The sequence below is a fragment of the Actinia tenebrosa genome, unplaced genomic scaffold (assembly GCF_029948245.1).
Source record: "Actinia tenebrosa isolate PJP-AT-01 unplaced genomic scaffold, QUT_ActTen_1.0 PGA_scaffold1__47_contigs__length_23844297, whole genome shotgun sequence".
Lineage (NCBI taxonomy): Eukaryota > Metazoa > Cnidaria > Anthozoa > Actiniaria > Actiniidae > Actinia > Actinia tenebrosa.
The window spans coordinates 13,343,902-13,370,927 of NW_028292578.1; the positions used below are offsets into that span (position 1 = coordinate 13,343,902).

The 27,026-nt window shown below is 37.2% G+C and overlaps 6 protein-coding genes and 1 non-coding gene across 7 annotated transcripts; 4 read left to right on the top strand and 3 right to left on the bottom strand.

Moving 5' to 3' along the window:
* Nucleotides 1-112: 112 nt before the first annotated feature.
* Nucleotides 113-2,031, bottom strand: LOC116289645 (AH receptor-interacting protein-like). Its single transcript, XM_031696592.2, has 3 exons — nucleotides 1,928-2,031; nucleotides 1,443-1,625; nucleotides 113-1,332 (listed from the first exon to the last, which is right to left on the bottom strand). The coding sequence occupies exons 1-3, from the start codon at nucleotides 2,018-2,020 to the stop codon at nucleotides 598-600; spliced, it is 1,011 nt and encodes a 336-aa protein (XP_031552452.2). The 5' UTR covers nucleotides 2,021-2,031; the 3' UTR covers nucleotides 113-597.
* Nucleotides 2,032-2,473: 442 nt separating this feature from the next.
* On the top strand, nucleotides 2,474-3,637 carry LOC116289647 (uncharacterized). Its single transcript, XR_016120291.1, has one exon. It is a non-coding gene; the product is annotated as an uncharacterized LOC116289647 (transcript).
* LOC116289642 (telomerase protein component 1) lies at nucleotides 3,210-10,983 on the bottom strand. Its single transcript, XM_031696588.2, has 13 exons — nucleotides 10,310-10,983; nucleotides 10,040-10,224; nucleotides 9,538-9,766; nucleotides 9,238-9,333; nucleotides 8,955-9,066; nucleotides 8,511-8,728; nucleotides 8,186-8,294; nucleotides 7,669-7,796; nucleotides 7,117-7,335; nucleotides 6,555-6,767; nucleotides 5,888-6,082; nucleotides 5,372-5,593; nucleotides 3,210-5,221 (listed from the first exon to the last, which is right to left on the bottom strand). The coding sequence occupies exons 1-13, from the start codon at nucleotides 10,877-10,879 to the stop codon at nucleotides 4,892-4,894; spliced, it is 2,826 nt and encodes a 941-aa protein (XP_031552448.2). The 5' UTR covers nucleotides 10,880-10,983; the 3' UTR covers nucleotides 3,210-4,891.
* Nucleotides 10,984-10,986: 3 nt separating this feature from the next.
* Nucleotides 10,987-18,099, top strand: LOC116289644 (ubiquitin carboxyl-terminal hydrolase 14). The gene is made up of 18 exons (XM_031696591.2): nucleotides 10,987-11,163; nucleotides 11,240-11,385; nucleotides 11,628-11,660; nucleotides 12,272-12,376; nucleotides 12,646-12,749; nucleotides 12,964-13,090; nucleotides 13,558-13,620; nucleotides 13,696-13,825; nucleotides 14,207-14,225; nucleotides 14,355-14,437; nucleotides 14,961-14,992; nucleotides 15,148-15,213; nucleotides 15,355-15,447; nucleotides 16,029-16,151; nucleotides 16,472-16,580; nucleotides 16,665-16,772; nucleotides 17,336-17,410; nucleotides 17,508-18,099. Exons 1-18 carry the CDS (start codon nucleotides 11,148-11,150, stop codon nucleotides 17,576-17,578), a joined length of 1,503 nt encoding a protein of 500 aa, XP_031552451.2. The 5' UTR covers nucleotides 10,987-11,147; the 3' UTR covers nucleotides 17,579-18,099.
* A 150-nt stretch (nucleotides 18,100-18,249) lies between these two features.
* Nucleotides 18,250-20,081, top strand: LOC116289643 (uncharacterized). Its single transcript, XM_031696589.2, has one exon. The coding sequence runs from the start codon at nucleotides 18,309-18,311 to the stop codon at nucleotides 19,833-19,835; it is 1,527 nt and encodes a 508-aa protein (XP_031552449.2). The 5' UTR covers nucleotides 18,250-18,308; the 3' UTR covers nucleotides 19,836-20,081.
* Nucleotides 20,082-20,885: 804 nt separating this feature from the next.
* Nucleotides 20,886-21,677, top strand: LOC116289680 (CBY1-interacting BAR domain-containing protein 1-like). Its single transcript, XM_031696634.2, has one exon. The coding sequence runs from the start codon at nucleotides 20,886-20,888 to the stop codon at nucleotides 21,675-21,677; it is 792 nt and encodes a 263-aa protein (XP_031552494.1).
* LOC116289665 (solute carrier family 15 member 4) lies at nucleotides 21,660-26,432 on the bottom strand. The gene is made up of 5 exons (XM_031696614.2): nucleotides 25,495-26,432; nucleotides 24,488-24,659; nucleotides 23,984-24,209; nucleotides 23,252-23,446; nucleotides 21,660-22,421 (listed from the first exon to the last, which is right to left on the bottom strand). The coding sequence occupies exons 1-5, from the start codon at nucleotides 26,337-26,339 to the stop codon at nucleotides 22,048-22,050; spliced, it is 1,812 nt and encodes a 603-aa protein (XP_031552474.2). The 5' UTR covers nucleotides 26,340-26,432; the 3' UTR covers nucleotides 21,660-22,047.
* Nucleotides 26,433-27,026: the final 594 nt, after the last annotated feature.

Below are 27,026 nucleotides of genomic sequence, written 5' to 3' on the forward strand. Positions count from 1 at the left end.
CATCAGCTTTATTTGGATCATATTACATCGTGATATAATTTTTTTCATAATCAAGTAGATTTATATTAGTAGTTTTCTAGCCTATTAGTACTATACATGAGACATTTTGAACCACAACATTTATATAACTTCTTTTAAAAATTATCTCTTTCTAATTTAAAAGATTGCTTTTAATTCTGGTGATGTTGATAATACTTGATAAAAAGCCCATTCTTGTATATGTAAAACATGAAATACAGCTCTACAGATGGACTCCGACTGATAAATTTGATGTGTCTAGGGGTTATTTGGAAAAAACATAATATTTTGAGCTTAAAGGTAAAAATCATTTTAAAGAAACATTGAAGTAAAAATACATAGAATATCAATAGACTTTCTCATATTTTCTGTTATATCAATAACTTACTTATAATGTGTTAATCCATAATTTCATAAAAATGTCCAAACCTCTCTGACTTCAATTTCTTTCCTAGCAGCTATCCCATCCCCAATAAATGAATTACTAAACTACGTATGGTGCTTCTTTCACATCCTGCCCATACCTAAAGGTCAATCTTTTATGACAGGGAAATTATGGACACTTTATAAAATTACACATCACACACACCTACTGCTAAACAGCTTTTTAAGTTTATCCTTATCATCATTATTATGTTCTTTGATCATTTGTTCTAGCTCATCTAATTCTTTTTTGACTGCCTTTTTTAGTGACTCATCCAGTTCTGCAGCTCTTTTAAAGTCATTTTTAGCTTCATCTGGGTTCCAACATGCTTTATGAGCCTTAGCACGCCTATAAATTGCTTTTACATTATCATTATCTTTTTCCAGTACTGTACTTGTGTGTCTAATGACCTCATAATAGTCTCCAAGTAAAAGCTTACACTGTGAATAATTCAAAAGTAACGGTATTTTCATCTTGTCAAGTTGAACCCATTCATCATCCCCTGGTTTTTCACGTAGAGACAGCTGTTCCAGTAGACCCAGAGCTTTAGCATACTTGTCTGCTGCTGCTTCATATTCCTTTTTTGCATACAATTCATTTCCCTCCTGTTTGAGCTTGGGAATAACTGAAAGCTTTTCACTTGGATCCATCTGCCATGTTTCCTTTTCATACTGTCCTGGATTGTCCACAGACATGAGCTCCATTTCAAAGATAAGATCTCTTGGTTTTCTGGCTAATTTATCCAGATCTGCATACCCTGTTGGATTAACAGCTGACAGACTACAACTATGTTCATGATGATGATGATCATGGTCTTTGGAATGTTCTCCTTTGGACTGCTTGACTGCGTTACGGAAATTTTTAGAGACAAAATGATATCCTCTAACAATCTGCAGATAGAAATATTATTACACTGTCAACAATTAAAAATATAGAATTATTTAAAAAAAGAGGTATTAAAAGGAATGATAAGCAATGCTAATAGCATGAATAAACAAACCTCTTTGTCACAAGTGAACCTTGCCACTTCATTTATTCTCATTGTTTTGATCATCTCTTCCCAGATTTCTAGTTTAAATTTTTTACCGATCAATAGTTCAAATGGCTGTCCAAGTGTCTTGCTGCAATCCAGTAGCTTTCTGCCTTTAGCCGTCTTTTTGTAAACCTTGAAATGGAAAGTCGCCTGAAAAGAGCAATATATTGTCACATCATTATTATTATCTTCCTTTTTTGAACTTAGGCTTCACTCAAGTATATCCAAGCTGAAAAGCAAAGCCTTATTTAACCTTACATATGGAAAAACAGGTAAAACAAAATGAAATGATTCAATAAAACAATCAAAACCTCTGAAGTAAACAATGTAAGGAAAAGACAAAATGTATGAAATCAGCTGTCAAATCCCTTGACATTTTTAGAAAGATATATTCGTAAATATACATTCAAAACTTGCTGATAGCAGAAATGCAATCAAAAAATATATACAACCTTTGATCCATTTTCATAACGTGGAATATCGCCTTCACCAGGGTAAATAATCTCCTTAGAGACTTTGGGTGCAACAGACGTTTGATCGGCCATTTTGTTTTCATTGTACAGTTTGCAAAGCAAACTGGGATAGTGTATGACGTCAGAACCAGCTGTTTTTTTTCGAGGTCTTTTCTATAGCAACTTAGCCTTTTCTAATTTCCAATTTTTTACTCTCTATCCCTGAAAAGGTATAGTTTATTTACTTAATGGAATAATTTAATGATTGTAGGGAAAACTGCAAAAAAAATTGAGATTAAAGTTTACTTTATAGGTTTTGTGCTGTTTTTTATGTTTGAAATATAAGAATATATATTGAAGCTTATCAAGAACACAATGTTTTACAACGTTTCTTATTGAAATGCTCATTTCGGGAAGCTTAAACTTGTAAAATACATTTATTTTTGGGTATATTATAGGCACTATATGTTAGTGGGGCTATTAAGCCCCATCCGGCCCTTACCATGCCCCCTCATTACCCCATGACGCAACATACCTACAGTACTACAGGCAGCCAGCAGGCAGCCATGATGGATGGAAGGGACATTTAACTTGTGACAACATGGCTATAGTTTTAGGAGTAAGAAATGCTTTGTCATCAAAGGTACAGATACGTCATTGCGCAAGCATTACTTTATTAACTGTAAGACAAAATTGTACGATCAATTTGGCGAGGGAGGTCTTGTATTTTTACGATGAAAAATGGGGAGCATAAAAACGAATTGAAAGTGAACTGCACTGCAGGGATTTCGACCACTTCAGTCGCCAAGATACATCACGAAAAATTTATTGTTACACCAGAAGTACAAGAGGTAGAGAGAAAATGGAAAAAGCAGTTCTTAAATACAACGTTATTCGGTGAAGCAATCTTTGTTCTGGGTGCTATGGGAGTTGGAAAGACCACAGTAATAGAAAACGAGTTTCGTTGTCATCCTGTTTACTCCAAGTATGCGTATGTCGATACAGATGAAATCATGGGAATGTTACAAGGATTTGCTTATGATAAAGTTGAAGAATTTTATCCCATAGCCAGAGAAATTGCTATTCGGCTAACTGATTGGATCTTGGATCAGAAAATCAGTTTTATCGCAGAGGGAACTTGTGTAATGTACTTAGAACTAATAGACTATTTACAGCGGCTAAAAACTGGAGGTTATGACATTCGAATAAAGAGACTACCGTATGTTCCTTTGGATATCGTTCTTGAAAGAGCAAAGCACAGAAAAAATCGTTTAGTCCTGAGCATGTTGTAAAATCCATTTATTATGGTTCAAAAGAAGGGCTAGATGGCTTGTACAGTTTCAACAAAGGAAATAGGCTGTTTGAAGACATAGATATTCCTAATGAAAATGGTCAATTGAATGTCACTGGAAATGCATTCACAACTTAATGATGTTACAAGCCGTGCCATAAAGTACCTAACCTACCAATTGCTTGTCAATCATGTATGGCTGGTCTGTTGACAGCAGTCTATGCATCGTATTATAAATATTAACCTTGTGGTATGACAGCAAGTAAGATCTGGCACTTAGCCAGATTCACATGTTACCACAGACCAGCAAACTAGATAAAAGAGTATCCTAGACTTGACCATAATAAAATAATAACATTGTATAATATGAATAACCTGCGTGTGAAACTCTATTCAAAATAAAGAATTTCTAGCTGTCATCCCAGATAATTTGCCATGTTATGATACCTAAATATTCTAATGGTATTGGGATGGATGGATGGATGGGAGGGTGGGGATGAAATGACAGTTATGCATTACAAGCAGGTAATGCTTAATTAACTAAACTATGGAGTATTAGTGGATAATGACTGATTAAGTGGCAGCCTTAATCCTGTGGCACCTGCAAAAAGTTTAGGTATTCGTATTTCAAGGGACATGGAATAGATATTGCTTTACAAATTTCCAACAGTCTGAGTTAGTTTGAAGGCAAAAGTGCCTATGCTGTAACAGTGAAGATTCCAAAAGAAATCAAGTCCAACTCTTTCTGTTGGAGCAACTCAACTAGGATGTTGTAATGCCCAATGTGTTGTAGATCACATCATTGTGCTCACCTACATTTTTTGTTATGTATGAATAAGTTTGAAAAGACAGACTGAAATCATCTGATAAACTTAACTACCTTTCATTTTTTTAAAATCTTTCACTTAGAAATGTTCTTCATTTAAGGCAAGAGGATATATCTTTGTGCCTTCTGTTATAGTCATAATATAAAAACATTAATTTACTTTATCATTAATATGTGCATCAACATCATTTTGTTGTTATGATTTATCAGAAATATGCAATTTAAAATGTGTAAAATAATTACTTGATGTACAGAAGTGCCTTTCCAAGTTTTTGACACCTATATTCTTATTTATTGTTCCTTACATTTTTTTTGTATATTTTATATGGTGCCAAATTAATAACATTTTGAATGTATGTGATTTATTTTATGCATAAGTCTTGGCTTTTTGCAATATCTGGTCTCAGTCTGAAAAACTTCATAAGAAATAGTAAGTTCAGCGCACCTCAGTACACTGTAGACCTACAAAATTTGCACTAATTTGTACAATTTTGTTAGTTAACTTCTTATGGTATGAACTCCATCACAAAGAATTTAGAGATTTAGACAAGAAGTCAAATGTTGAACTTCACATGTCAGTTGTATGCATTGAAAACAATAGATAATAAGGCAGCCTATTTTATATCATGATTGAGCTCATGTGAAGTTCAAAATTTGATCTTAGTCACTTGAATGATCGATATTTTTTAATTATCCTATGGGCTCCAGATAGAACCTTTTGAAGGTGACAGTCAGTGATGTTCTCGTAAGTGCAATATTACTTTTATTATCTTATGAGCTCCAGATAGAACCCCTTGATGGTGACAGTTGGCGATGTTTTTGTAAGTGAAAGTAGTTTATTGCATCCCTAGGTGACCATCTTGACACATTTTTGAAAGCCCACACCACAAACCATACATGTGTAACCTGTTGTAGCATTTTGGAATGCTGGTCTATTGCACAGAAAACATATCTTCCTTCCAGGGGCGTGCATCGGCTTGTGACGCTGACACAATAATGCAATATGTTGTGGTTCCTGCCAAAATGATGGGATGTGCTGACCACAGATGACACAAACATTCTTGTTGAGTCCTGCAAGTTGACCAAGCCCTTGGTTTTGCATCCCACACATCTGACACAGGGAGACTTCCTCTCTCAGGTTTTGTATTTTGGGGATTATTTGACCACACTGAAGAAACTTGTGAGGAACAAAATAATATAATAATATAATTTGTGTTTCGATTATGAATCTTGATTCACAAACATAACATCTATGGTTGAGTATTCTCCCTCCCTATCATTCAACAGCCAATATGTCATGGTTTGCCTCTTCTTAGACAACCCTTACCTTGTAAAACTTGTTTTTCCAGACATTTTGCATCCTGCGAGGACGATAGTCATTTCTCAAGTAATCAAGAAGCCTCTTTTTTGCACCAGCATTTTTAAGTTGAACTGCAACAGCCTCAGTTGCTCTGTTATTGTCTTTGCAGACGTACTGGAAATAATCTGATATTCGCAAGTACCACTTAACATTCTCTTGCTGATCTGTCATGAGTGTGTCCTTCACAACCTACATATGGGAGCAAACATCATGCTGAACTTAGCACTAAAAAGCTGCTAATAAAGCACACTTTTGGGAAAAGGTTGAAATGTTTGTATGCTTCATCACGACTGTCAACCAACTGTGTTCTTCGTTGAATAGTCCTCTGTCATTCAAGATAGATATTTTTGCACCACAGCCTTTCAAATACGTTACTACATCATGTTATCAATGTGATGGGATAGACTTAAGACACTGATTGCACATCAAACTAAAACTGCATCTGATGTGACTATCTGTGAATGCTGTTTTCCAGTTACTCACTTGACTGATTGATGCATGAAAGAAATCCAGCCTTTCCTCTTGTCCTTGCTGACCCGTGTTCCTTAGGAAAGGCTTGAGTGTTCGTCTCACCACAGCCCATTGCATCATGGGAAGGGGTTCATCAGACTCACCATCCTTTATTATCCATCTTAGTTCTGTCTCTGTCATACTCATGCACTCCAAGACACGGAGGACCTGAGAGATTGTGCAAGTTACTCATATTATACTCATTTTACTGTGGTTTTTGATATTCTGTGAACTCAGACATTTTAACGGCCTGTCGTGAATTTTCAGCATGCAGCTTGTAACTACCGAGTTTGCAAAATATCAAAAACTGCAGTTCAAACAGACATGACTTTCCTATCCCAAGTGTGTGAAGAACAATCATGGTGCATGACACGTTCATGATAACCGTTCGATTTTGAAGATATTATTTCAGTAAACCAATCATGGAGCTCAAAGTTACTTCTCAAGAGAGAACAACAATGTCAAATGTATGGCACCGAGCAATCGATCATTTGTACTTTCAAAGTCATATAGAACTAATTCTTTCTAGTGCAGAGTCTTTTGTTGATGGATGTGACAGCCAAACACAGTTAAAATGAAGTAAAAATGATATGGTTCTTAACAGGTTTGAAATGCAAAAGCATGGGGAATAATCTGTTACCTTTTCCACATTTTGGGATTCATCTTCAGAAACAAGTCTTTTCAAGATGAATTTCAGCAATCCCTGTAAAGAGTCTGGAAAGCTCTTAATGTGATCTGTTACCCTCTCAAAAACACCAAACACTCTCAACTCTTCACAGGATAGGGACAACCATAATGGGTTGGTAGCACCATCTAGGCTGATCAGGAGATCCATCTGTTGATCATCCAGTTTCTACACAAAAAAGGTTCATCAAACTTACAGTATTGACACAGAAGCAGGTGATGACCTCTTAAAAATGGCAAAGCTACCTCACTCCTTAATTAATTAGCACAGAGTAGTATAAATTAACTCCGCACACTTCTTGTTGCACAATGCTGTTTGAAACATCGGACGCAGAGTCCCACCCCCTTCCCTGGTGGCAGTGCTGTTCATGTCCTTCTTCCTCACTGTTTGCCTCATATCTCAATGGTCACGGATTAATAATTACTATGACATGATATTGGGTATTCAGTGAGGATATATTACAGTCCTCAGGCACTGCAAGTACAGATGTTCATGTTGTTAAGTGTGGTATCTGTACCTTGTTATATGCACCAAGGATGTGCTGAACAATTTCTTTCCTGGCAGAGTTATCTAAAGCACCAACATGCAGCTCTAGTGGCCTTGGATTTCTATCTTCATGAAGCAGAATATTGGCAGACCGACTTCCTTCTACAACACTTGCTATACAACAGACATTTGAAGGGAAGGCATTTGGCAACCAGTAGAGGTGATGGGTAGATTTGTCAGCATCAGACAGCTACAGTAGCAGTACAAACATACTAATTTATTAACTCAGTAATGAAAAAAAGTAAAGAATAGTAATAATTTAATATACTGAACAAGGCCGTATTAATGCACACACAAAGAAAAACTGATGTTCCGAGAATACTTGAAAAACAAAAAAATGTCAAATGATCTCTAAGTCTAGCTCTGGATGTGTGTGTGTGTGTAAATTCTGGCTTAGCTTGCATGTATCCCAAATTTTCTCCTTTAAAAAAGTCTAAACCAGATGAGTTATAACTGTGTGCTGCACAAAGGCTAATCTAGATGCTTATCTCATGATGTGATGAATGTGATTTGAGTGTTTTACCTGGTTTAGAGCATCAAGGATGATTACGATTTTCTTGTCCAGTTTTTTGACTTCTTCATTAACTTTGTCAATTTTCTCTTTAATGAGTTCATAAGAGATGTCCTTATCCTTTTCTTCATCTTCAGTTTCTGAATATCAAGATATTTTGAATATTTATTTTAAGATTTGGGGTTTGTCATCCTCATACAAGAGACAGCAAGGTCACTGTACATAACTTATGCAAACCTTTTGACCAATCAAAGCTCATGAGGTTGCTGCTCATTCATATCAAATTGCTCAGATACACCTCAGGATTATATAAATGTCCTGATACCATTATTTGCAGACTCATTCTGCTGACTGAGCAAAGGCTGTGTAAAATCACTACATATACTGAAAAAATACTGCAGTGTGTTCAAAATTTTTGATGTCTTTAATGAGTCCTGCGCATCAGAGCAGCTTTATACGACTGTTGCATTTATCAACCTTGCGCAAAAAAAAACATTACTCCTCTGATGCCTGAAGTGCTTGGTAATACCTGTGTTAGTGATTTGCTTGAGCCATTTGTACAGTCTATTTGTTAGTATGATGGGATCAGTAGTTCCTGGTCCAGAACCAACAAAATGATAGAATAACAGACAGTCAAGCTGAAATCAAGAAATAAAATCCAACACATTATGCAAAATAAAATTTACTGTCACAGTTCTGGGCTTCAAACCAGCTTATACGGTTAAAAAATATTTGTTTCCCAATATTCGGTCTAAACTATCTGATTTTAAGATGTTAAAAACTTTAGAGGAATCTCAACGGATTCCAAAAATGGGGATTGGTTGGGAATTTCCTTGAATTTTTTTCCCGTGTACCTTTTTGGCTTCCAAAGTACAGTAGGCCATGAGAGATGATTTGCCAGATCCAGGAACTCCTTGGACAAGTAGTATTGGACAGGTGTCGTTTGAACTCTCCCTTGACTGTCCAGGAAGACAACCATTAGTTGCATACTCAACAATACTCTCAATTTCATTGCTTCTTCCCAGCAGCAAAGAACCTTTAGACCTGATGAAGTTGTCCTGGGTGAGGAGGTCTGAGTTGGATACAAAGAAATTTACATAATGAATTGAATGAAATATGTAGCACTTATTTCCTAAAACTCATTTGTGTTAATAGGCTGTGAGAGTATCCACCAAAGTCGACGCAATACAAAAGGGAATGACACTCCCTTAATTTATCCACATATCTTTGATGTACATGTTTGACAAAAGCAAAAGAAAAATTGACCTGAATAAATGGATATGGTTCACTGATCTCACCTAGTTCTTCTGGGCTGAGTTCCTGCTGTGACGATGGGAATGTTCTTTCAATAAATGATTTAAATTGCTCCAAAACCTTCTGTCCAAACTCCTCGAGCCCTTTCAATTTCACCTAAAATCAACTGCACATGTAAATCACCCTCCATTTTCATATAACCAAAAAATGTCAGTTGATTTATACATAATGTTGGAAATGTTGTTACTGCAGAGCATGTAAAGTACATATTGTAAAATATATAATAGTATTCTTTTATATAACTGAGTCTCTGCATTGAAGCACTACCTTCTGTCTTCCTGTAGAATCATCAATTCCATCATATTCACAAGAGTATTCAAATGTTTGGCTGGGAAACCTTTCTTTTAGCTTCTTCTTTAACATCTAAAAATAAATATGAAACTACTGATTTGATCTCTGTTGTGACTGTAAGTATAATCATAAATAAGTACTATAACAGCAGTTTTTTTCTCCATGTTTTCTTTTGTCGCATCCCGGGTAAAGTACCTGTGGAAGGTTACCCATAAAGGTTAAAAAAAGTGCCAACAAAATAACATAAAGCCATAAAACAAAGTGGGCAGTACTTACCTTGAGTGATACTTTACTCAAAGGAAAACCATCAACAAATGATGGCTGCATGTCTGATGGAATCTTATCCAGAAAACTAGGGTCCCTGATAAAAAATGCAGCATTTGGATTTTTGGTTCTGTAAGCTGCATGAAGGATTTCCATGTGAGTAATGGAGGCAGGAAAAACCCAATCATACTGTTGCTGTATGTCCTGGGGAATATTCTTTGGACCTGGCATCCAACCATACCTAGAGATTATTGTCAACATTTAGATAGAAAATATGAAGATAGATGAAAAATGGATGGATGGATGGATGGATGGATGGATGAGATGGATCTAGGTGGATGGATGGGTATGCATTGTAATGTAATATCCATAGTGTCCCTGCAGGTGGCGTGGGTGAGTGAATGGATTGATGGGATGGATAGATGGATGATGGATGGCTGAATGGATGGGATAAATGCACCATGCATTACACACATAGTGAGAATCATGCATTTTGTTGACCATGTTACTCTACCTTTCACCCAACATATTAAGAAAGAAAGGAGTCCCATTAGATTCTTCTTTACACCTATCGATTTCTCCCAAACAAGTCTTGATTGTCATCTCTGTGGTAGAGTCTTTAGGAACACCCCACCGTAAATCACATTCTATCAACTGAATATGACGACTTTCGCACCATTCACGCAATTCTGGGAAAACCTATGAAATGGAATATTAAATAAATGAACAAAAGTATGGGACTTAAATGGGAATTCTTTTAACATGTATCAAAAGTTTGGGATACCTTTTTCACTAACAATTCTCTTTCTGCATGATAATCAGCAAACGTAGATGACACAAACAACCTCACAACCCTCCATCCTGTAGCATGAATTAATACGTTTTTGTTCGCTTCCGCACTAACGTCACAGGTTCTCTCGATGTTTACCCAACATTCATTCACGATATCATTAGCTTCGTCTTCTTTTATGTTAGAGAGTTTCGAAAAGTCAGCATCAGATATCTTAGCATGGCCATTGCAAGACGTTACAACATTTTGAGCATTAGTCGATGGAGTAGAGACCATTGTCCCGTCCATCGTTGTCGTTCCAACTCCTGATTCGTGTTGGGCTTGAGGCTTCTCGTCCTGGGAAACTTGCAGATTTACATCTCTAGATGAACTCAACTCCTCTGCATCTAAATTACTATCAGTTTGCATATTAGCATGATTACCTCCTGCATCTGTTATATCAACAGCTGTTCTAGGAGTGTTTGTGTGTCCATGCTGGGGTTCATGATGAACTTTGTTATGCTTATCGCCAGCCAAACTGTACGACTCGCCGCCAGCTTTCAAGCCAGAACAATTAGAACCCATGTAGAAATCCAAGAAAACTCAATATCAAATTCATTTGTTAAAAACATTGAAAATTAATGGACTTGAAAATACTTTGCATTCTTGAAAATGTTTTGAATTTTCCACTTGGCAGGTTTTAACCAGGCGTTCCTACAGCAGACCGCGAGGGACTAAGCCATATAATTAACCGCGATCAGTACAAGTCAGCGTACTTCCCTGGGAAACCAAATCTCGTGTTGAAAAATCTGAAAGAATTTTCTTAATTTCTGTCCAAAAAATCTCTTCGAAAATGCCTATTTATAGAGGTAAGCCTTGATTTGATAATATTAAATGTACTTAGGGTTACTGGTTATCCGACTGACTAGTTTTTGTTTGTTTTAGTGAACATAAAGTGGGGAAAAGAGAAGTTTGAAAATGTGGAGCTGAATACAGACGAACCAACGGAAGTGTTCAAGGCCCAGTTATTTGCTCTTTCTTCTGTACCTCCTGAACGTCAAAAAGTCATGCTGAAAGGAGCTGTACTAAAGGTGAATACGCTGCATTCCTAGTTAAAGTAAATGGTAATTCAAAACTTTGAAGTTTAAATGTGTATTAGTCGTACATTTGTACATTTTTCTGCTGACATAATGAATCAGCCAATTTTCTTTGCAGCCTTCATTTTAATTAGTATTTTAATTATTTTTGTAAATAATAAAAGAGTTTTGCGCAGTAGCACTTAGATATGGTAGTAGTATTGCTACAGTATAACTGGTTACCTTTATTTATACAGGATGACAGCTGGGAAAGTTTTAAACTCAAAAATGTAAGTAACTGTAATAATGATAATAATAGTTAATAATTTATTAACATGTCATAAAATCTAGTTTACAGAAACAGTCAGCTGATTGGGGGCACCTATCTAACCTAACTAACATATAGAAACAAAATCAATATCTACATATTGAAATCAATTCTAGGACTAATGAATACTTATTGATGTCAAATCTGTCCCACCCCTCCCCCCTAGAAACTAAAAACTCCAAACCCACTAGAAACTAGAAAGCTATCTCCCCCCCCCCCCCCCCCCCAAAAAAAACAGAAAAATTTATAAAGGAAAGATGCACCAGTGATCCATTACATAATTTACATGATTAATAAGTGATTGTATGAAGACAAGCTGTTGTTTTTATTTAAGTAGTGTTTACAACATGAGAAAAAAGGGGTTCCCTGAGGTTGTTTTTGAGATATTCACTATTAAACATAAACTTATCAATATTTTTTGAAGAAAAGAAGTACAGTACAGTAGCTTCATTTTCTATAGTAGGCTGCCAACTTAAAAACAGCTTACTGCTTTCTAGTACAGCATACTTGTTACTTTTCCTATAACATCAAATAAAAGGACATGTGACTTACTATTTATTTTGTTGGATATAGGGAGTGACATTAATGATGATGGGATCAGCTGGAGAGATACCTCAAGCACCACAAAAGAAGACCATGTTTGTAGAAGATATGACTGATTCTCAACTTGCCTCAGCAGTAAGTCAAACAACAGTAAAATGGGAATCTTTCTCATCCTGGAGCCAGCCATTTTGCTTTTTCTGTACTCCAGAAAGTTATTAATGTCAGTGAATTGACAGACTGATTTTGATGGACAGATCAGCAGGCAGACAGACATAATGACTGATGCATTACAGAGTCTGACTGTCTGAATTAATTATTTAGTTAATTGGATTATGCAGCATATTAAAATACCTGGAATACCTATTGATATGTATACATAGTGATGTTTGCTTTTCATTTTCTAGTATGAACTGCCAGCAGGACTGAACAATCTTGGTAACACCTGTTACATGAATGCCACAATACAATGTCTTCGTAATGTACCTGAACTTAAGACTAATCTTTCCAAGTAAGCAATTGTTCGTATTGTATTGTACAGATTTTTGAGTGATGCATGATGGAAGTACAAACCTTCATAACTTAGAGACGCATCACTCAAATCAAGAAATATTTTACCAATCAACTATTTACGTTATGCAGAACCAGTACTGAAAATATTGTCAAAGGGTTCAAAGAAGTGCAGTGCAGCGTTAAGAAGATATAACATTTTGTAATATTTCCAGGTATTCTGGTCAGTTAATGATCGGTGGTGACTTGGGTTCACCAGAGTCTGTTACTGTTGCCATGAGGGACTTGTATAACAGCATGGATAAGACTTCTGAAACTTTTCCACCCATAATCTTTTTACAGGTTGGTTGAATCACGTAATAACAAGTGTCATTCCCTTGAGTAATATTCTAACATTTACCAATAGTGATCGAAAAGATAAATTAAATTAATGTGAATGAAACTCAAACAAGGATTGTTTGTCAGAGCAATTTAAAGAGCTGATTAAATAGAACCATCCATCAGGATATTAAAACCACACTCAAGGCTAACTGTTGAAAAATAAATTGTATTGTTTATCTTTTAACTAATGATTTTTGAAAGAGTGTCAGTATGACACTGTTACATCATGATAAAACATATGCCATGAAAGCTAGATCATCATCATCATCTGACAATGATACCATAGCTATTTGTCACTCATCATCATCATCATTGTCATCATCATCATCACTGTTATCTGCCCCTTTTGTCATTCATTATATATGAAGAAATACTTATCTAGTACATATTGATGCTATAACTTTGGTTTTATACCTTCATCCTCTCAGGTTTTGCACAAAGCTTTTCCTCAGTTTGCAGAGAAGACAGAACAAGGAGTCTTTGCTCAACAGGTATTCATTTTATAACGTTAACAAAACACTATTTTTTTGTTATTATAGATAAATAACATGTTTTACTGTTTATAGGATGCCAATGAATGCTGGACACAGGTTGTGAGAATATTGCAACAGAAATTACCTGGTGAGACAGCCAGTGTTGAAGGAACTGAAGAAAAGGCTGCACCATCCAACAAGGGTTTCATGGACCAGTATTTTGGTAAGGAGTTAATATTATCAGGACTTAAAAAAATGACCAATCAGTTGCTGGTCATGATCACAGCTTTAGCTTAGTCATGACCTTATTTCTGTCTCTACATAACTGTTCAAAATTACTAGCAAAGCAAAGATTTAACTGGACAAATTCCAATTCTTACATTGTCCAATGTCCAGCTGTTGTTTTAAGCCCTGATTGTATCATCTTATGTTATCACTCAGGCTCTAAAGTAGATTGTAAACTTCCATCTATTAGTCAAAAAACCTATGATAATATCCAATAATTAGAAGCTGGAGCTATATGATCCCTTGTTCTATTAACATTCTTGTAAAACCAAATACCAGTAACTGAATTATGCTCTTCTTCTTTCTGTTGTGTTTATAGGTATTGAGTCAGAATCAATGTATCCTTTGTTATGTCAGATATGATACCTTAGCCAAATAACTGGGGGGAAGGAAAATGATTCTGAAAAACCTGAGGTATATATTTGTGTGAAGCTTGGTAAGTTAGAATTTCTTGACTTTATGATTAGAATGAAATGTGTTGAAGCCCCTGAAGAACCAGAAGTGAAGTCAAAAGAAACACTCTTCCAACTGAGCTGCTTTATTAGCCAAGGTAAGAATAATATTAGCTAAAGTACCACAGCTGCTATCCACAAATATCATGAATATTACCCTCATTATCACCTACAGCACCCTTGACTACCACCATCATCATCATCACCATTAACAATACCATCCATTATTATCATCATTATCAACATCAACAATAGCAATAGTAACCCCTTCACTATCACTATCACCACCTTCAACAGCAGCAGCATGAGATAAAATAACACATGATAAACAGTCACATTGAATCATCACTCAATGTGACCAGTTAATGTGACCAGTTAATGTGACCAGTTAATGTGACCAGTTAATGTGACCAGTTAATGTGACCAGTTAATGTGACCAGTTAATGTGATCAGTTAATGTGACTGGTCAAAAGGACCAGCCTAAGTGTCATTTGACTTGACATTTTCCATTGACCCTAGAGGGCATTATTTTTAATCCTGTACTTGCCACTAATCACTGTCATTATCATCATCATCAACAACAACAAGGACAATAAAATAATGCTTTGTTCCTGATTTCAGAGGTGAAGTACATCCACACTGGATTACAAAGTGTAAGATAATGTTATTAACAGTTTTAAAGTACAGAATATATTAAACTGGTATTATTTGTGCCCACAGGAACTTGTTTCACTGTTGTGCTGTTCCTGCCTGTATTTTAATCACAGACGAAAATAAATAAATAAACTTAATATTGTGTTTTATTTAGCGCTTAAAGGAAAGTATCACCAAGAACTCACCCACACTGAACAGAGATGCAGAATATGTTAAAACAGTGAGTACACACTAACGATTCAACCGTTGACTGAAGTAGTTAGAGGTGCAGCATTAGCAGCAAACACCACCCACCACCTGATCATCTTCCTCACACACTTTCAGTTGGTGACATCTCATTGTCTTTATTTTCATGACTTAGTCAAAGCTTAGCCGTCTGCCTGCGTATCTGCCAATACAACTTGTAAGGTTTTACTTCAAGGAAAAGGAGGCTGTTAACGCTAAGATTCTTAAGGTACTACTGTAATAATATTATATATATATATAATAATATATGCCCCATGGAGGAAGATTGGGGAAGGTCTGAGGAGGGAATATTGCAAAGTACCAGAAAATATCTATGCCTCCACCATGGAGGGGGATTGGAATTTCCAAGGGTGGGGAGGGTCTGAGGAGAGAATATTGTAAAGAACCAGAAAATATCAATGCTTCCCCTGTGGGGGGATCGAAATCTCCAAGGGGTGGGGAGGGTCTGAGGAGGGAATATTGCAAAGTATCAGAAAATATCCATACCTCCCCCATGGAGGGGGATTGAAATTTCCAAGGGGTGGGGAGGGTCTGAGGAGGGAATATTGTAAAGTACCAGAAAATATCAATACCTCCCCTGTCGAGGGGGATTGGAATTTTCAAGGGTGGGAAGGGAATGAAGGAAGGTACATTGTATGGTTTCAGAAAGTATTCTGTATGCCACATCTTTCAATTGAGGAATCTGAATTTCATATTCTTCAGTATTTTTTCTACTTTTCCCAGTTTGGCAGCATTTGACATTGTTGCTCAACATAAAAAACTGGCAGCTAATAGTATGATGTTTGACAGGATGTAAAGTTTCCACTTATGTTGGATGTGTATGACATGTGTACAGAAGAACTACAGCAAAAACTCACACCTATTAGGAGTAAATTCAAAGAAATGGAGGATAGGAAATTGGAAGAAGCGAGGGTATGTACACGTACAGCCTTGTGATTGACAGCTGGATGTGAAAGCCGCAAAGCAGAATTATAAAAATAATGGATGGTCAGTCAGTCAATTATGTTGAGTGGCCAAATCAGTTTTAGCTTGGTTATACATTTCTGGCTTAGAAATGTTACTGGTCAAAATGAATAGCAGGGCAAAGATTTAACTGGACAAGTTCCAATTCTAGCCAGAAATTGTCCAATGACTGGCTATTTTTCTTATCCTTGCAAAGTGGTCACTAAAAGTCTCATTAGTTTCTGGATTACATGCATTTTTTAAAATTAATTATCAATATATTATTTTAGAATTTAAAAGAAAAATCTAATGGTGGGAAAACAGATGAGAAAGTAGAAGCCATGGAAGTGGACAAGAAAAAGACAACAACAACAATAGAACCTTATTCTTTTCCTGATGGTGAGTAGTTAACAAATATCCTTCTGATATTCTATGTCTATCACATATCCATGTTACTCAGCTTTCCACATATTTTGTCATTAGATATTGGTTCTAATAACAGTGGATATTATGACTTGATTGCTGTTCTCACGCATCAAGGAAGATCATCTTCGTCAGGTCATTACCTGGCATGGATAAAGAAGAATGATGGTATGTAAACACAGTGGGTGTACATTCCCATTACCTTTACACTCCATGGTGGGTGTGGGGCTCAAGTCAGCTGTATGCTTCTATCAAGATGTAAAGCCCTACTTCTCATACAACCTCCTTTCGTAATTTGAAGGGATTTCAGCCCGGGGGGGGGGGGGGGGGGGGGGTGTACTCCCATATATGGACTATAAGGGGATGATCCGCTGAATAGGGTATGGTTTTTCGAGCTTCTTATCATAAACAGGGTATGCCATTTCACTAAAGTTCCAAGTTCTTCCTGAGTTTCCTGTCATGTTCAGGGATTCTACTTTCGTATGGACCGAAACTGGTTATTATGGTCGTAATAAAACGATATGAGAGATGACATGATAATTGAAACAGGAACTCAGTGCAATGAATTATATCTTTTATAATAAACAGGGTCCACAAATTTGAGTTCTTTTATCATAAACAGGGTACCCCTTTCAGAATCCCAGCGGAACACCTCTACCCAAATTCTGGTGGAGAACCCTGCAGGGGATTTCAGGCAGGCTTGAATATAATAGTTCTTTGTTACTTTACAGATGAGTGGTATAAATGTGATGATGATAACATATCAAGAGTGCACTCAGAGGATATCTTAAAACTCTCTGGTGGAGGTAATAACAACACACCTCTTAACTAACTTAGGGAATAATGTTTGTCTGTTTTGGTTTTCCCATAATAATGTAAGATCTTTGTTGTTGTTGTCTTCAGGTGATTGGCATTGTGCGTATGTACTTCTGTATGGACCAAGAAAGCTAGAAACAGTACAAGAAACCTCTTAAATAATCCTTAACCAACCTACTCTTGTATGTATCAGTCATATTCATCATAAATCAATCGTTTTTACATCACTACAAAGTTCTGTTAGTTTTTCTGATGAATTTTCGTGTAAAACAGTTTTGCCCAGAACAATATCAGTGGTAAATAATGTTGATATGATTCCTACTTTCGTCGAAATAAATCGATTGCCGTCGGTTGCCGTCGGTTTACCGAGATGAATGATAGAAAAGACCCGGAATGTTGGGCCTCCTTTGGTATTGTTCCACAGGAAGCCCAAACCAGTATTGAATGCTACTCTCAGCCGCAGTACCCTTTCATCCTTATGAACGTATGATCTTGGAACGACCTTAGTCTTCTTTAAGTCTGTTTTAACCCAGGAAACCCACTAGTTAAAAAGAAGACTTCAAAGACTATAGCAGCTAGTAGAGTGTTTATTTAAGCTAAGATATGATTGGTAAAAAGGTTTTAATCGGCAAGACTTGAACACATTAACGATTTGAACAAATAAAAAGCTGTGATGACTGTTTTTGTCGTGTCTTATGAAATGATAATGTGATGAGTGACCGTCATTTAACCCAGAGAGACTGGGATCAAATCAAAATCTTTGACGATGACGCCATTAAAGTGTAATATGCTAGTGCCCAAACCTCGCGCGCGCTGTATTTATGACGTTATGGAGCGCGAGGTGTGACGTAATAAACGATTAATAAGACTAAATCCCTCAATAACAAAATGAAACGGAAACGAAAGGCGAGAAAAACTTATTGTTCCAAGAAAGTCAAGGTTTCTTCACCAGACATGGATTGTCTTCCAGACAGCATCGTCCTTCAAGTATTCTCATACTTCTCGCAGACACAGCTATGCTCGTTAGCTCTGGTCTGCAAACGATGGAAACGACTTGTCTATGATGGATCATTATGGCGTCAAGTCAGTTTAAACAGATTGAAATCATATGATATAGACAACTTATTAGGAAATCCAATTGGAAGGCAACTTAAAAAACTTTTTTTTTGGAAATGCGGTGTCAGCCCTGACAATCTGGTCACCCTTGCTGAATTCTGCCCGCAGCTTCAAGAACTTTATTTGAGGAGAAACACTATTAAAGAACCTAAAAAACAGCTTCCAAATGCTGTTTTTCCTGAGCTTCTTGTTCTAGACGCGAGAGAACTTCAAGGATACGTAGGGCATGTGTTGCAGATAGTAGCTTCTGCACAGAATATCGAGATGGTTGCTATTGATAACACCATGGATGGGTTCTTTGATCCTTATGTCTTTAACGATGCAACGCACCTCAAAGTACTGGATTGTTCTCGCTGTATGGACATAGAGGATGAGGATATAGCTACTATTGCTTTCTCATGTCCAAATCTTCAGTCTCTGTCACTGATGAGATGTTATAACATCGAGGGCACCTCGTTACCCAGTCTTTTTCTTCATTGCTTATCCCTCAAATCCTTATCAATATCATACACTCACGTGACTAACCGCGTCATCGAAGCTTGCGCATTAGAAAACAGTTGTCTTGAAGAGTTAGACATGTCGCATTGTCCTGGTATAAGCAGCTCTGGTGTGTATTCAGTCACATCACGGCTCAAAGACATGGTTTATATTAACATCAATGGATGTAGTTTTGGCCCAGGCATTGACAGTCAAGTAGTTAGAACATTAACACAGTATGCTTCATTGGAAGTATTAGATCTAGATGTTATCGAAGGACAACATGGCGCAGATGAAGATTTGGTTACCATTACACAACGTTGTAGCAGTACTTTGGAGGTTTTGAGAGTCAACAAAGGATTTGCAACGGCTTCAGGACTAAAGATTTGCCTTAAGAACCTACCAAATTTAAAACGGTTCGGAATCGTCAACTACCGCCAGGACTATCTTGATCGTGGGATGGAAATTGAACGAGTGCTGAACAGTCTTGCTAAGTTTAACCCCAAGCTTGAAATACTCGAGTTAAGTGATTACATGGATAAGGAGTCCGACAAGAAAACTAACGCATTCATTCGACTGATGTTACGCTGTAAATATCTTCAAAAGATCTCGATATTTACCTTCAATAGAGACATGTTTGTGATGGCAGCGGAGGCCAGAGTCAAGGCAAATAGAAAAGACATTCGATTGGTGCAGCCCACAATGATTTGTCCCACTCCTAGGGTAGTTACCACTCTTCCTCGCATGTGTTTCGATCGGTTAGTATACGGAGATGAAGCCCTGTATGATGATGACCCGTGGAGAGCCAAAAAATATTACTGATTGATCCAAACACATTATTATATGTACAGAGTTGATAATCTATTAATGTAAATGAATTTATTAGGGCAATAAAATACTTATATTTGGGTACCAGGTGTGTATTACATGGGTGCGCCACATCAGTACTGAGGGTCTGTAATGGTGAGGACGCTGTTTACTATGGTGCGCGCCCAATCCTAGGGATGGGTCGCACCAAGAGACCATTCATGGTCTCTTTGTCAGATTCGGTGGTGTTCGTAAGTTTTATTCGCGCTTTAATCAGTTTCGATATATTTATTAGTCAGTTTTTTTTATCCATTAACTTGGTAATCTAGATCCACCTCCGGAGACGATTGAGGGATTAAGCCTTAAATCTTATGAATTTAGAACTTTTGCAAAAAGACCTTTTCAGCTTTGGCGTAATGTTTTCCCATTTTCTTGTTCTCTTGAGAATAAGATTCCCCATATTCATGCACAGGCTAACCACTCTAATAAATGAAGGAAATACTAAATGGTGTCTTGTCTTTGTCTTTTTATGCACGCGCGCTATCCATTTTTTGTCATCTCACCTACCCCCCTTGGTAACAATTTTGTTTTTCTACTATACAATATACTAGCGTATACAAAATTGTTACCAAGGGGGGTAGGTGAGATGACAAAAAATGGATAGCGCGCGCGAATAAAAAGACAAAGACAAGACACCATTTAGTATTTCCTTCATTTATTAGAGTGGTTAGCCTGTGATTCATGCGTCATCTCATGCGCAACCGTTAAACAAAGAAATAATACTGTAGTGAATGAAACGTGGTCTGAAATAGGAAAGCAATACGCCCAAGCTTAAAAGGTCTATTCACCATGGGTTCCAGAAGCGGTTTCGCTATCGCGGTAAATTCACCAAGGAATATTTTGAGAACTTCGTAAATTTGTTATCATGGACGGGTGGAATTCGTCACTGTATTGTTGGATGACGTAACAGTTATCATAAAGTGCGCGCGCCGCATTTTTCAAAATTATTTCAGTTCATTTCTCGAGGTAAGAACATCATTAAAGTCGCAGAACCCGAATGTCAAAATGCTAAGACGTTTAAGTTTAAGCCATTCTCTCCAGGATGAAGAAGTTGTAAGGTACAAAAATCAATTGGAATTGGTTGAAAACCATTATGAGGAGGTTGCCAAGTTCTTCGAGAAATACGCTAAAACTACTGAAAAAATGGGAAGAAAAGGTAACAACTTGGCTAATACTATATTGACTAGTTTCGAGGATTTGGAGCAACAAAACATTGTGATACAAGCTACAAAGTTTACAAATTGCTTAACGTCTGTACAGAGGGATCGAGAAGAGTTAGCTAGCGAACTGCGCGAACGTATTGCAAGCGATTTTCGAGTGTATGAGACAAAACGTAGCGAAACGAAGAAAGAAGTGAGAGACTACAACCATTTGCTAGTCAAAGAACACAACGAAAAAGCCGATCTGCTACGATTACAAGGGAAATACCCCACAAACACAAGAAAGATAATAGAGACAAAGGTACGACTGGAAAAAGCTGAAATCATGACGAGAAATGCCAGGAACTTATTACACCAACAAATGGAAGATTTTGAGAAGCAAAAGCTGAATGACTGTGGGCGGATACTACGAGAGTTTGTTACTTTGGAAATGCAGTTCCACGCTCGTGTTCTTCAGACCTACACAAAAGCTCACCAACACTTGATGAAAATCCATGATTCTCAGAGTGATACTGGACAACACGATTATATCTCTGAGCTGAAGAATGACCGGGACTCGAACAGTACGCTGAATGGTGTAACGCCTTTCAAAAGTAAAGGAAAAGACTCTAAACTATCCTTAAGTGACCTTTTTTAATTTAGACAAATTTTCTACGTTGTTTTATTAAAATTTTGTCACCTTTTTCATCGATGTACTGCGTTCTATTTTAGATTTTGCCCGCAGCCTGTGTTGCACGATAGACTTTTAGCACGAAGTGTGGAGAGACGGGACCGCCATTTTACGTGGTCATTCAAGCCACGTGAAGATCTTATCATTTGAATAGTTTTTATTACGAAAGCATGCAGCACCTTCTCCTCAGTTACTTTAAGACCCGAGTATTGTTCTGACGTCTCGTGAGGCAGCCCTTAATCGCTTTGCGTTCCCTAACTGTCTACTATTCTATTCCTGACTGGACTATGCAGCTGGTACATGTACATGCTCATAAAAATAAATTATAAGACTACAGTTACGTTATAACAGATGGGTAAGAATTAGTCATCTTACTTAAAGAGCGTCCACGCTTGTTGCTTGACCTTCTCTTTGTTCTGACAGCGGCCAGTGATTCATTTCGATATTTGAAATCAATCTTAACAGAGAGTACTACAAATATCAACCAAGTTACAAACATAATAGCTGCTAATAGATAAAAGTAATTGTCCAATTTTCCGAGATTTGCCGACCGTGCATTTCCTTTATTGTCTACCCACTTTAGAACTTTAGTACTGCTGAAGGCGTATAGCCCTGCACCAAGAAGACTTGCTACAGACTGTACTAAGTATAATAATCCCATGACAAAACCATGCATCGATTGGGGTGCCTCCTGATAGGCAAACTCCAGACCTGCAAATGACGAGTTAAAAAGAATATTTTTAGAAACTGGTTACTCCATGGCTCACACCTGGAAAACTCCTAAAACTGTAAACAATTTATTTTCCAGGGCCTGGGAAAACTTTTTGAAATTAATTTTTTCTTCTCAAATTCATCTTTCATGAACATACCACGGCATGCAATGGAGCACAGTTAATGGAGCGGAATGATTGGGAAACCTATTGTTCTAAGGTTTTTGTTCGACTTTATCCATCGTTATATGATGTTAACCGTGCACAGACAAGGACAAATTATTGTTCCGTAATTTGTTCACAGTATTAGGGAATATAGAAATATTTCCCTACAAAAACGTTCAAAATAGTTATTATTATTTGCTAATTAATCCTATATGATAATATTTAATTGTTAATTGAAAAGGAAATCGCCTACTAGATGATAAGTGAGATAGCATATAACAAACTTAACTGTATCTGCGCGAAAATATTTATCTGCATAGTTTGTGGTCATCGAATGAAAGTTTTCACTTTCAAAATGTTCATACATGAAAATAATAAGGAAATGAGTATTTTCAGCCATACTTGCTTTGGTCCATTGTGCACTGTCAGTATCACGTGATGGCATGGTTCAACCTCTAACACAAAACAATAACTTTGTTCTATGGAGTTTCCAAACCATTCTGCTGCATTAACTTATAACTATGAATGGAGGAATAGAGGCTGGTAAAATCACTTTGTGTATTATCTCTGGGTCCTGAAACTTTTTTATCCGTTCCTTGAAATTTCCTTTTAATTTATTTATTACCATTTAGCTAGTAGTATGAATGCTGTGGTAAACATACTTACTTCCAACACTGGCAAACACCTCGCTTACTCCAATAAGAGCATACTGAGGTACTTGGTAGAAAATACTCATGTCAACTGCTGGATAATTATGATTAATATTTATGCATTGCGTCAATTTCTGTTTATCTAAAAGACCCCTTCTAAAGTGCTCCACTACACCAGCTGCTACCATAGAAGCTGTGGCGAATAAAAATCCTGTCAAACAATAAGAAGACAGACATGGTTTAATACATACAAGGCAGAGTTACCATATTTAGTACACATTTTCAAAACCACATCTGGTGACAAAATCAATTTTATTTAGTCCTGAAAATATCTCTGGGTTGATCTATCTTAGGGCACACCTAACTCACAGATCAAACCCTCCACCAACCTTTGAGCAAATCTAAGTAAGAGTGTTGCAAACTTGCAGACCAAATTATGGTGTTGGGTTTTGCAAAGGGGGTGAGGAAAATCAGAGAATATAGAGAAAACCCTCGAATCAGGGGAGAGACGTAAACTAACAAACTCTGATCACATGTCATGCTGAGTTTGAGAATTGAACCTGATAGGACCCCAGAGGTGAGATGTGAGTACACAACTGGTAGTAGAGAGAAACTAGAATAGCTGGAAAAAATCCTCATCGCAAGAGATGAAACAATGTCAAAAGAAACAAACTCACAGTACATGTGTAGTTCAGCCAGACTGCTAAGGCTTTAACCATACAGCAGTGAGAGACAAAAGCAATCTTACCAATAAGTATCCTCTTAGATAATGTTATTCCCCATCCTCTTCTGTCAAGCCATGGATAAACTATCTTATCCATCAGTGGGATCGCTAGCAAGACAACAACTACATCTGCTAAAGACAGACTAGCTGCAGGAATAATGGCTTTATCTTTATCTTGACATGACTGATTGGATATGTCATTGCTGTGTAGGTTCATGTGGAGACCTTGAAGTAAGAAAGTAGAGTTCATCTGCAAGAATAGAAAACATGTAAATGACCAATTATTGCTTGGTATCCCAAACCAGAGGCTCATGAGTGTTAGAATTGGAGGGAAGAAAACTGATGAACCCAGAGGAAAACCCTTGAAGCACAAGAGAGAACCAACAAGTAACTCTAGTCAAACATCATTATATCATTGCTGGCCCAGGGATTTAACCCCGGCCCCCAGACCACAACAGTGACAAGTGATGCATTAGCAGCACACACCACCCATGCTTCCCAATATGACCTTCACACTCCATCAGTTACCTGAAAATATATCATCCAATATGGAACAAGGATAATAAACATGATTCCTATTTTTCCAAGTTTCTTGACTTCTTCAACTTCAGAATCCAAATAACTTCCTCCATATTTGATCATGGCTCTATCTAACCAGCTGCGCATTGGCATTACCTCCTCTAGACCAGGACAACCCACCCTGATTTAGAAAAAAACATCATTAGAACTCTTGTATGCAGTAAATAATATGACTGATTATTTTTTAAATAAAATATGACAGAATTACAATAACCGTTATTTTGGATGGAAATGATGTAACTGAAAATGTGTGCGCATGCTGTGTGCTCTCATAAAGCATGCACTCCCAACCAATTACAACATGATATTTATAACATATATACTGTTATTTTATAATGAGCATTTCAATTGATGAAAGATGATTTGGCATGCCTAGGGATTACATCTTTCATTGTTACAGTATATAGCTATGGATTTTTCCAATACAATGAAAACTCTCATTGGTTGAAAGATGACCATGTGATACTGGCTAAATTGAAATGTGTCCTGATCAAGAAACAAGTATCTGGTTGGGATACAAGTTGCACTTGATAAAATGGTGAAAATAAGTCCCCTGGCTTTCCCTCAGTTGCGACTCTCAGGAAAACAAAATTGAAACCAGACATTAAGTGTATAAAGCAGACATATGCCAAATGTCTTGTAGTTTATCATATGACCTGTATCTGCCTGGGCGTGACCTCTCAAAAAAACCTTAGGGAAAATGGCGTGAGCAGGGCCGTACGGTTTTGAGTGAGCAGGGAGGTACGAATCCCTACAGCCCTGCTCGAAAACCTACGACCATATTATTTTTCTTTTAATGAGGGTCATATGATAAAATGCTTATTGACTGAGTTAGGTAGGGGCGTAGGGGAAGATATTTGGCTCTCTGTCATTTGTATGGACCTCGGTGTGCTCAGTATTTTTCTGTACGGCCCTCCCACTCAGTCAATAAGTACATAATATTTACTATCCCATACCTTTCAGCATTGGATCTCCCTCTTGATTTAGCCTCTTTGATAACGTTGTAGACTTTCTTAAAGGCATTTGCACTTAATGGGTAGACATTGTACCTTGATTTAGGAATCAAGAAGAGAATACAAGCAAGAACAAGACATGCTACAGGTGGGTAATAACCAATAACAAACCCACAGTACTGTTGAGTGAAAGCTAGAAAACTATAGCCAATGAAGCAACCGATATTAATACCCCAGTAGAACCAGTTAAAGTACATTCTGTAGGTCTTGTCATCTTGTCTGGTAATCTGTTCAGCGCCAAAAGCTGTAATGTTAGACTTGAAAGCACCTTCACCGATGGAAATAATAAATAGAGTGCAGAGAATGAATGCACCTTTTTGACTAAGTTTCTTACAGATCGTGACTTTAGCATCTTTATCACAAAAACGGGCACTTAATTCAAGCAGCAAGGCTCCTATAATATAGATGATGAAGCTGCCAAGTATAGCCTTGAATCGGCCAGTATAAGAGTCACCCACTACACCACCCACAGTACACATCAGCCATGCCATACCAGTAAACATGAACACACTAACTACAGTTACAACTTGAGAAAGCTCTAAATCATCAGACAAGAACAACGCCAAGTTAGAAAGGATGCCATAATATGCTGCTCTCTCGAGCATAATAGTCAAGATAATAAAATAGATCGGCCAAGTCGCGTTATTTGTTCTTTCCAAGCCATCAATGGGTTTACTTCCGCCAAGTTCATTATTAATCCTTGACTTTTCCTTGTCCAGTAAAGCTGTCCTTTCGTTTGCACTTTGGATTTCTTCCATTCTAGAGGGAGGAAACACGTCCAAGCTCATGAGTTTTGCCTGTATGAGTTAGATTCACTGAAAAAATCGTAAGATCGAAGAGGAAAAACATTTCATTTCTAATAGATGTTGTTGTCTTGCGGAAGTCACGAGATAGCTGAGGTACCTGGCAAACCACAGGCAACCCATATACACCATCAGATATAACGACAAAAGTACATCCTTCTCCCGGGAAGGGAGGGAGGGGGTACTTTGCCAGAATTTGGGTAGGGGTGTTCCGCTGGGATTCTGAAAGGGGTCGTACCCTGTTTATGATTTAAAAAATCAAATTTGTGGACCCTGTTTCTGATCTGTTAAATAATTTATTGCACTGAGTCATCTCGCGTATCGTTTTTTTTACGACAATGAACCAGTTTCGGTCAATACGAAAGTAGAATCCCTGAATATGACAGGAAACTCAGGAAGAACTTGGAACTTGAGTGAAATTGCATTCCCTGTTTATGACAAGAAGCTCGAAAAACCATACCCTGTTCAGCGGATTATCCCCGTATAGTCCATATATGGGAGTAACCCCCCCCCCCCCCCCCCCCCCAGGATCCTTCTCAATTTTTTATATATTTTGATTTTAGTCACAGTTCCAGTTAGCTCATTGAGCTAGCTAGCTTAAAGAGGCACCTTCCTACTGATAAAGTCTACCGTGTAAAAATATTCTTTATCGTTTATTATTCATTATGATTA

Bases quoted from the DNA above. Each gene is read 5' to 3' on its own strand.
- LOC116289645 (XM_031696592.2), bottom strand. From the start codon at position 2,020: ATGGCCGATCAAACGTCTGTTGCACCCAAAGTCTCTAAGGAGATTATT. The intron at 1,626-1,927 runs GTTGTATATATT...TGCTCTTTTCAG, and splicing joins GTTATGAAAATGGATCAAAG to GCGACTTTCCATTTCAAGGT. The intron at 1,333-1,442 runs GTTTGTTTATTC...TTCTATCTGCAG, and splicing joins GGTTCACTTGTGACAAAGAG to ATTGTTAGAGGATATCATTT.
- LOC116289642 (XM_031696588.2), bottom strand. From the start codon at position 10,879: ATGGGTTCTAATTGTTCTGGCTTGAAAGCTGGCGGCGAGTCGTACAGT. The intron at 10,225-10,309 runs GTATCCCAAACT...TCCATTTCATAG, and splicing joins GAGAATTGTTAGTGAAAAAG to GTTTTCCCAGAATTGCGTGA. The intron at 5,594-5,887 runs GTGAGTAACTGG...TCCCATATGTAG, and splicing joins TTCATGCATCAATCAGTCAA to GTTGTGAAGGACACACTCAT.
- LOC116289644 (XM_031696591.2), top strand. The intron at 13,621-13,695 runs GTATTCATTTTA...TACTGTTTATAG, and splicing joins AAGGAGTCTTTGCTCAACAG to GATGCCAATGAATGCTGGAC. The intron at 16,152-16,471 runs GTATGTACACGT...ATATTATTTTAG, and splicing joins GGAAATTGGAAGAAGCGAGG to AATTTAAAAGAAAAATCTAA.
- LOC116289643 (XM_031696589.2), top strand. From the start codon at position 18,309: ATGAAACGGAAACGAAAGGCGAGAAAAACTTATTGTTCCAAGAAAGTC.
- LOC116289680 (XM_031696634.2), top strand. From the start codon at position 20,886: ATGCTAAGACGTTTAAGTTTAAGCCATTCTCTCCAGGATGAAGAAGTT.
- LOC116289665 (XM_031696614.2), bottom strand. From the start codon at position 26,339: ATGAGCTTGGACGTGTTTCCTCCCTCTAGAATGGAAGAAATCCAAAGT. The intron at 24,210-24,487 runs GTAACTGATGGA...CTATTCTTGCAG, and splicing joins ATTGGATGATATATTTTCAG to ATGAACTCTACTTTCTTACT. The intron at 23,447-23,983 runs GTAAGATTGCTT...ATTGTTTGACAG, and splicing joins ATCTAAGAGGATACTTATTG to GATTTTTATTCGCCACAGCT.